At 32.2% G+C, this 9,262-nt stretch overlaps 2 protein-coding genes across 3 annotated transcripts; both read right to left on the bottom strand.

The window, feature by feature from the left end:
- Nucleotides 1-344: 344 nt before the first annotated feature.
- Nucleotides 345-4,598, bottom strand: LOC111425766 (double strand break repair nuclease mre11). 2 transcript variants are annotated; one of them, XM_023060003.2, is made up of 6 exons: nucleotides 4,421-4,598; nucleotides 4,214-4,358; nucleotides 3,149-4,160; nucleotides 2,936-3,096; nucleotides 708-831; nucleotides 345-646 (listed from the first exon to the last, which is right to left on the bottom strand). In XM_023060003.2, exons 1-6 carry the CDS (start codon nucleotides 4,512-4,514, stop codon nucleotides 413-415), a joined length of 1,770 nt encoding a protein of 589 aa, XP_022915771.1. In that variant the 5' UTR covers nucleotides 4,515-4,598; the 3' UTR covers nucleotides 345-412. The 2 variants fall into 2 exon arrangements, with proteins under 2 accessions (XP_022915771.1, XP_022915772.1); XM_023060004.2 differs by having other exon boundaries at nucleotides 568-659.
- A 3,925-nt stretch (nucleotides 4,599-8,523) lies between these two features.
- LOC111425697 (tRNA methyltransferase subunit 11-2) lies at nucleotides 8,524-9,235 on the bottom strand. The gene is made up of 2 exons (XM_023059903.2): nucleotides 9,079-9,235; nucleotides 8,524-9,022 (listed from the first exon to the last, which is right to left on the bottom strand). The coding sequence occupies exons 1-2, from the start codon at nucleotides 9,154-9,156 to the stop codon at nucleotides 8,726-8,728; spliced, it is 375 nt and encodes a 124-aa protein (XP_022915671.1). The 5' UTR covers nucleotides 9,157-9,235; the 3' UTR covers nucleotides 8,524-8,725.
- Between the last annotated feature and the right edge of the window lie 27 nt (nucleotides 9,236-9,262).

The following is a 9,262-nucleotide window of genomic DNA, read 5'->3' as shown; positions in this document are numbered from 1 at the left end:
GTGTGATCCACCCGGTCGAAAGCTTTACTAAAATCCGTATATACTCAATCAACTTGACAAGAATCATCCAGAGAAGATAAGATATAGTGGATGTATTCAAGCAAGTTACTCTCAACAGAGCGACCAGCAAAAAAATCATGTCTACAATTGATTTTAGACTTAAGGGCAAAGAATAGACATGCTTGAACCACTTTCGCCAACACAACTTTTCAGTGACACAGCTTTTATGGAGTTCGTCCTGTGCTGTGTCCTATGTACATAAATAAATAAATTTATGATTATATGACTGCACAATGTAAAGAAAAATAAAGATTAGTGGGTAAACAAAATTATAAACACGGGAATTATTATCCATATTTCTTTGAATAAAATAAATTTAAATGTTAAATAATTGTATACATTTCAGTATAACTTAATTTTTTGCTTTGCTAGCTCGACCACGGCCACGAGGAGTTTGTTTTGTTGTAGAAGCAGCTTTACGTCCCCTAGAACCTTTACCTCTTGTTGGTTTAGCTGTCGAAGTTGATTGTTCATTTTGATCATCTGTTAAATTAATATTAACGACATTGCCACCAGCATTATCATCAACATCAACAACAATATTTATAGGTTTTGGCCTATTTGGGTTGTTTAATGTATTAATTAACTAAAACAAAATTCTATGAATTAAAGTTAACAATTATTAAATTATTTAATGGTATATTTACATCAGTAATTTCTTTGTCTTCATCTTGCAATCTTTGATCTTTAACCCTCTTAAAACAGTCGTCAAAATCTTCTTTTGTAGGATTTAGTTCTATTAATTTATCTAAAGTAGCTCTTTCTTGCATTCTAAAACATAATTAGTAAAATAAACAAATTCTAAATTAAATATATCATTAGGGCACGGAACTTTTGTAACAAAACGATACGATTTCCCCCCTCCACTCGTTCTCAGCAGAAAATTTCATACAAAAGTTGTTCAAAATTAAATTCTAAAACGATTTTCTCAATAAAAAAATATATAAAAATACATATATAAACATTTTTTTGAGATTATGTTCTTAATTATTGATCAAATCAAAAATTTTTATTAACAATATTTGTTTAGAATTACTTCAGGAATAGTGTTTGTTAATACAATTTTTTGCTCACTTGAAATTTTAATTTCCCTCTGAATAGTATGCTATCAAAATTAATTATCTCAACAATTATTGTTTTTATTAAAAAATGTTTTAAATAAAATTTGTTTCAATTTCGATTTTGAATCAATTATCTTAATAAAATTTTTTTCATCTCTATTAATTAAGCATCTAAGTATAATTATGTATAAAAACGGAAAATTTATTATTTTGAGGTTATCTCCTTAATTATTGATTAAATCAAAAAAAAATGTTGACAAAGTTTGTTTAGAATTGTTTCAGGAACAATTTTTGTTAACACAATTTTTTTCTAACATGAAAATTTAATTTCCCACTGAACAGTATGCTACAAAAATCAATATTTTTGAGGTTATATCCTTATTGTTGATTTAATCAAAAAATGTTGTTAACAAAATTTGTTTAGAATTACTTCGGGAACAGTGTTTGTTAATACAATTTTTTGCTAACTTGAAATTTTAATTTCCCTCTGAATAGTATGCTATCAAAAGTAATTATCTCAACAATTATTGTTTTTACTAAAAAATGTTTTAAATAAAATTTGTTTCAATTTCGATTTTGAATCAATTATCTTAATAAAAAATTTTTACATCTCTATTAATTAAGCATCTAAGTATAATTATGTATAAAAACGGAAAAATTATTGTTTTGAGGTTATCTCCTTAATTATTGATTAAATCAAAAAAAAATGTTGACAAAGTTTGTTTAGAATTGTTTCAGGAACAATTTTTGTTAACACAATTTTTATCTAACTTGAAATTTTAATTTCCCACTGAACAGTATGCTACAAAAATCAATATTTTTGAGGTTATATCCTTATTGTTGATTTAATCAAAAAATGTTGTTAACAAAATTTGTTTAGAATTACTTCAGGAACAGTGTTTGTTAATACAATTTTTAGCTAACTTGAAATTTTAATTTCTCTCTGAATAGTATGCTATCAAAATTAATTATCTTAACAATTATTGTTTTTACTAAAAAATGTTTTAAAAAACATTTGTTTCAATTTCGATTTTGAATCAATTATCTTAATAAAAATTTTTTACATCTCTATTAATTAAGCATCTAAGTATAATTATGTATAAAAACGGAAAAATTATTATTTTGAGGTTATCTCCTTAATTATTGATTAAATAAAAAAAAATGTTGACAGGGTTTGTTTAGAATTGTTTCAGGAACAATTTTTGTTAACACAATTTTTATCTAAGTTGAAATTTTAATTTCCCACTGAACAGTATGATACAAAAATCAATATTTTTGAGGTTATATCCCTATTATTGATTTAATCAAAAAATGTTGTTAACAAAATTTGTTTAGAATTACTTCGGGAACAGTGTTTGTTAATACAATTTTTAGCTAACTTAAAATTTTAATTTCCCTCTGAATGGTATGCTATCAAAATTAATTATCTCAACAATTATTGTTTTTACTAAAAAATGTTTTAAATAAAATTTGTTTCAATTTCGATTTTGAATCAATTATCTTAATAAAAAATTTTTACATCACTATTAATTAAGCATCTTAGTATAATTATGTATAAAAACGGAAAAATTATTATTTTGAGGTTATCTCCTTAATTATTGATTAAATCAAAAAAAAAATGTTGACAAAGTTTGTTTAGAATTGTTTCAGGAACAATTTTTGTTAACACAATTTTTTTCTAACTTGAAAATTTAATTTCCCACTGAACAGTACGCTGCAGTTCTTTTAATGTAGATTTTCTGAGAACGAGTGGAGGGGGGAAATCGTATCGTTTTATTACAAAAAAGTAAAGTTCCGTGCCCTGTATATCATACTCTATTGCATGAGCGATAGCATCTAAATCATCAGAGTCAACACATTTTTGTACTGCTCTAGTTAAAACTTTTGTAGAGTAAATAGACATTTCAGTCACGCGATCTGGATGATTAAAATAATCATTTATATGATCATCAAGTCTTCCTGAATGTATAATATCCTAAAAAAATAACAATAATATCATAGAAATAATTAATTTTATTTTTTTTTACTTCATCCATAATTCGTGGGTCAATTCCTGGTAAATCTGGTACTTTATACGACGTTCTCAAATTCATATTAACCAATTTAAACATACTCGTAGGGTTAGCAACTCTATCCTCATAATCATGTCCCATTCGAATTGCATTAAAAACTTGCGTTTCGCAATAATATCTCACAAATAATCTTACGAAAGGCATTAAAGAATCAGCCCCAGCTAATTCTTGTCTTTTAATAGCCTCAAAAATTAACTTATCAACTTCCGCACGAACTTCCTGTTTCGCTTGTTCTTTTGGATCCGCGGAATTATAATCTTCATCTCTATCAGGACATTTTAATGTTATACTCGAAAACATTAAAGGACGAACCGTAGCTAATGGAATTGGGTTAATACTAAATGATTTATTAAAAACTCTTAGAATCCCAATCTTTTTCTCTATAGATTCGCCTTCGCATAAAGAAGTTGCTACGGAACTTCCAGGTTGAGTTATGTGGGGACCATGTTCTAATTGAACTGGTTCGATGTCACAGTTATGTTCATGACCCCATAAAACTAAATCAATAAAACTTGGAATGACACTTGTTGGGATGAAATTTTTTGAGCCTCTATTCGCTCGATTTTGATGTAAAACTAAAATGTTGAACCAATCATCTCCTTCTGGTTGTAACATTGAAACTTTTTTCTCATGAAATAAGCGAGCTAAACGTTGATCAGGAATATGAGATAAACCGTAAAGAGCGATTTTTGTTGACCCTTTTTTTAATAATATTGGAGTTATTGTTACATTTTTTATATCTGTAACTCTACCAAAATAATTTACCAATCCCGTTGCTGAGATTATGTCTAAACCAGATACTTGTTGGGCACCTGATGGGTTATCATGATTTCCGTGTATGGAAAAAACAGGTATTGATATATTCATGTTTTGGTCCTCGTAATTAACAATAGGGTTAGATTGTCGAAAATTTTCAGTTGGATCTGATAAAAATTCAATAGCAACGGGTCGATCCCCTAAGCAATACCTTAAAAATTCAATAAATTTAGCATAGTAATAAATGGTTGTAATAAGATATACTTTTTTAATAACTCGGTACATTTAAATAATGTATAATTGGTCGGTTGAACATCATGAAATAAATCACCACCTAAAAGAATCATATCGACATTTTTCTTAACGGCTAGTTTAAGTATTTCTTCGAAAGTTCGAAAAGAATCTTGATCTATAACAAGATTAATGATTAATTAAAATGAAAAAAAATTTTCGCGCTAAAATAATCCTAACCTATAATAGGTTTTTTTTCGCCATAACCTAAATGATTATCGGTTGTAAGTAATATCTTAAAGGTATCATCAGGGCATGGATTACTTCCACTCATTTTTCACTTATTTAATCACTTAATTTAGTTAATTATCACTAAATTAAACTTGTTTCAACACGAACTGTTTTCATTCGAATAAGATGTTTAAAGAACGTAGCCTAAAACATTAATGTCAAAATAAAAACAAATAAAAAAAATTTTTTAATTAATAATTATTTATTTAAAGATTATAAGAATTATTACTAAATTAACATTTAGAATACATTTTAATTCTGTTTTTACCAAGCATATTTGAATAAGTATTTACGAACGTAGCCGTTTTCGGTATCCTTTCTATTAATCAGGAAAAACTCTATAGATAAATTTCCTAAGTTTCCACATGTACGGATTACTGACGCCTGCTTCATTTGCATGTGGAAATAGCAAAAAATCACTGGCGCCAATAAATTGTAATCATAACGCCAACAAAGTTGACGCTACTTCTATTTTTTGGCGCCATTAACAGTATTTATAAAAAAACGGTGTAACTATTAACGTGTTCGTCCAACTAAAATGAACAAATCCTAATAAACCGTCCAAAAATGGACATCAGAACAAACAGTACTATTTCTAGAAACGTATGAACAATCAATACAATATCTTTGTTTGTAGAATCAGAAAATTCAACAATATAAGGACCGACAGCACGAAATAAAGCTGTCAGAAGGATAGTTGAAGTTATGAAGAAAACAGTTCCTAATTTTGACAAAAACCTCGGCAAAAGCAAAAATACGAAGAAGATACACATATCAATTTAGAAATTGTGCTTTTTGGAAAACGATACATATACATATTGCAGAAGAATTTCCAGAAGCCAAAAATCTTAAAGTTGCTTGCAGTTTTACGTGAGCTGGAATTTTTGTATTTTAGAGGATACTTGCCTCAACAAAAACATGAAACTCTCTTCAGTCATTCTTAAATGATTAAAAAATGTTTGATGGTCTTCATGGCATAATTCTCAATTAAAGTACTAGACGCATCTAGGTTATTTCTACGTGCAATCCACGATCTAACCCAGCAACTATGGTTTCGCTTTTTTTTGTTAATAACGTGTGCAGTTCCAAGGAGCACATTTGGAGTACCATATTGATGCCAGCGGGAAGTACATCACTTGACGCCATTTTTATTACTGTGCCAGTACAGAATTATAACATTTATGTGGAAACAACTTCTGGCGCCAGCTAATTAGCACTAAACTGGCTTCATTCACAGCAGTTCTATTCTTTCAACACGTTTTATTACCACTTCAAATCTTTCTCTAATCATCCACTCTATCTTTATATCTCGTGCGGTGTCTGCCCCTACGTCTTGTGCCTACCATGTTTGCTCTAAAAGCTATCTAAGTCTTTGTCTTCGCCACCCTTTAAATCTCGGAGTTCAAAATTTATTTTTCTCCGTATTCCATCTGCTTCTATCACTGGTCCAAATATTTTACTGATTATCTGTCAAACTCTCGAAGTCCGCTTCCGTCAGATTCCAGGGTTCCACTCCGTAAGTTAAAACTTGTCTGACCTAGGTCTTATACACCCTCAGCTTGGCTCTAGTAGACCTTTAGTCCTTTGATTTGCAAATCCTCATGGCGCATATTAATAACATCTCTTTGCAGCTTGTATTCTTTCTTGTTTTCTTTCCGTTATGTTATTGTCATTCATAAAGATTACACCTAAATACTTGAATGCTTGAACATTCTCGAAAGTATATTCGCCTACTGTTATAGTTTCAGGTCTTTCCCTCTGTTCACTTCGTGTTATCTTCTATATACAGGATTTCATCTTTGGCTGCTCTTTCAATGCCAGTAAAAATCTCCACAAGCTTCTCATAGCTTCTGGCCATTATCAATACATCATCCGCATATGCGCATATTTGAAATGAATTTGGCGTAATGCTGCCTCTGTTTTCGAGACTACCAATGGCCCATTCCGTCCATTCCTCCCTGTCTCACACCATTCCGTATGTCAAAAACATCAGATATTCTTCGTTGCACCGATACCACGACTCTGGAGCCCTCCATTGTCATCATTGCTACCAGTGCCAGTTTTCGGGGGATTCCCGTTTGTATTAAATTAGCCTAGTCCTCTGTATACTGTAAAAGGCTTCTTTAAAGTCTCTAAATATGCAGTGTAAGTCAGTGTTATACTCGTAATATATCTCGGTTACTTGACAAAGGAGGAAGATTTGGTCCATTGCAGATATTCCTTCCCTGAAGCCACACTGGTATTCACCCAGTATGTTCTCAGCATATGGCTTTATCCTCTCGTAGATTACATTCGACAATACTTTGAATGCGGCATTCAAAAGCATAATTCCCCTAAAATTGTCGCAATTGGTCTTGTCCCCTTTCTTGTGCGGCAGATGATTCCCGTTTTCCATTTCTCCGGCATCCGTTCTCCTTGCCATATCATACAAGCTCCGTTCCAGCCATCTTCATGAGTTTCGGCGTAATTCCATCTTCGCCTGGTGCCCTTCCATTTTTCATCTTCATTAAAGCTGTTGTTATCTCATCGAAGGATAGTAGTTTTATCTTTGGTTCAGCAGTTTATATCACCACTCTCTCCGTGTCCGAATCATCTGCTATGTTCTCCACATTCATCAAGAGTGTACCATCCTTGTCCTTACATACATACAGTCTCGGTTAATATCCCTTCTTATAATAAAAGTTTTTATTGTTACACTAAAAGCTTACAATTTTCTGCACAATACATGACAAACCAAACTTAACTTCACCTATTCACACCATGCCTTCCCCCCCTCTTCCAGAATCTGCCACCTTATTTTCTTCATCTCTCAGCTCACTACATCCCCTCAACATATGTTGTAATGTCTCCAAATCCTCTCTGCACAACCGACACCACCTCTCCACATCATCCGCCCAGTACCTGTTCGCTCTCTCCTCATCACCACACTGAAATCTGGCCACCAACCTTTTCCCTTTCTCACTCCCCTCCTTCACCAAGTATTTTGGAAGCCCTTCCGTCATTTTGTCCCCATATCTTTCATTGCACCTTCCCTCTCTTATCTGCGTCCTTCTCTCCTGTCTCTGGACTCCTCTCTCCTTTACCATATCTAATCTTCCCCTCCCTAACTTCCTTTCAACACTCCCCCAGGATCCCGCAGTATGGTCTTCTATCTATCATTTCTTCATATTTAACTGCTTTTTTGTTGTCTCCACCATTGTTTCATCCACCTTCACTTCCTCCCTCACAATATACCCCACTGTTTCCATCGCCAGACCCAGAACCCACGTCCAGCACCGATTGTGTACGTCCTCCAGAATGTCCTATCTCTTCCATGCCCAAACTTCCGCCCTATACATCATTGCACTCCTCGCCAACCCATCAAACACAATCTTTCTCTTTCTGATGCCCCTTCCTAACACTCTCTCACCCCATCTCCAGACCTGCACCATCGCCTTATTTGCCCTTTTAGCCATCTTCCTCACAAGCGCCTGGTTCTTGCTATCCTCCCTGAATCTGTACCCCAGACACAGAATATCTAACAATTGTTAGATTTTCTGTACCTCAGATATGTGAATTCTCTGACCTCCTCTATCCCTCTCCCCTGCCATCTCCATTCCGCCCTCTTTCTTCTTCCCCCTTTGCAGAATTTCATCATCTTTGTCTTTGCTACATTAACCTTCAACCCCTTCTTCACCCTAGTTCCTATCTACCATTGTAGAAATCTTTTTGCTCCAAAGATTATGAAGAAATATATTTCTATATTTTGTATTGTGTATTTTTATAGTTTGATTGAAAATGAATGGAAATCTGCAAAACAGTTACTACTCAATTGTTTTGTCGAAAGGAAATGCTGATTCAATATCGTCCATTCTCATTTGTGCAGTTTGTAATGTTCCTTCTCAACTTCTGACTGTCTCTCTGTGAATGAATTCTGTCTTTTACCGCTCACTTATATGTTGCTAAGTTAAAAATTCTTTTTAATAGTCTACAATATTCTTCATAATCATTCACTTTCCACTTGAAAAGGTCTTGAATCATAAAGGAGTATTATTTAAAATACTTTTCTGGTATATTTGTTTAGAATATTTATTTTCAATTTAAATGTAATAGATTTGTTAACTAAATCTTATCAGCTAACGTAAAAAATATTTGAAATATTGAACAGTAAAAAATATATAACCTAAAAAAATGTACAATGTTAGATTTAAATAGGATAGCTTTTACACTATCTTAACAAACTTAAATGCCCCAACATTTATAAGTAAAATTAAATTATACTTCATCTTCATTTAGCAGCATATTAGGTATTCCATTATTAATAGGAAAAACTCGCCCTGTTTCAGGACACGTCAACTCCCCCGTTACAATATCAACCTCCAAAAGGACGTGATGAACCTTCTTTAAGAACTCATTATCTTGTTCGTGTTCTTTTAAAATTTCCGCAGGTAAATTATCATTTTTTCCAATTGTATCCGCAGCTTTTATAAGAACTCCCCAATCTAATTTTGGGATTAATCTCGCTACAAAAGCCGGATTAAAATCAACGTCGCATTCTCGAACATCCGTCGCCTAAAAAATGTATTCTAACCTAAAAATTAATTTAAAATGTGGTGAAACTATCTTACCGTTAATTTTAAGGGGTAACCGACTTGTACGCCTTTTAGGCATTTCGAACTCAGCATGTTATGAGTGAGGAGTTTCATTTTTGAGATTTTTATGTTTATGTAGGGTTTATTTTGAATGGTTAAAATTTGAGGTTATAAAGCTGCGCATGCGTAATGATTTTTTTAAAATAAATCTTTATAAATC

The sequence above is a fragment of the Onthophagus taurus genome, chromosome 1 (genome assembly GCF_036711975.1).
Source record: "Onthophagus taurus isolate NC chromosome 1, IU_Otau_3.0, whole genome shotgun sequence".
Taxonomy (NCBI): domain Eukaryota; kingdom Metazoa; phylum Arthropoda; class Insecta; order Coleoptera; family Scarabaeidae; genus Onthophagus; species Onthophagus taurus.
Note: the sequence above shows the minus strand (reverse complement) of the source record. Positions and strands in the feature narration are given on the sequence as shown.

Excerpts from the sequence above, each read along its gene's own strand:
- LOC111425697 (XM_023059903.2), bottom strand. The coding sequence starts at position 9,156 with ATGAAACTCCTCACTCATAACATGCTGAGTTCGAAATGCCTAAAAGGC. Across the intron at positions 9,023-9,078 it reads GTTACCCCTTAAAATTAACG|GCGACGGATGTTCGAGAATG; the intron begins GTAAGATAGTTT and ends TACATTTTTTAG.
- LOC111425766 (XM_023060003.2), bottom strand. The coding sequence starts at position 4,514 with ATGAGTGGAAGTAATCCATGCCCTGATGATACCTTTAAGATATTACTT. Across the intron at positions 3,097-3,148 it reads ACCCACGAATTATGGATGAA|GATATTATACATTCAGGAAG; the intron begins GTAAAAAAAAAT and ends TTATTTTTTTAG. Across the intron at positions 832-2,935 it reads GCTATCGCTCATGCAATAGA|AATGCAAGAAAGAGCTACTT; the intron begins GTATGATATACA and ends ATTATGTTTTAG.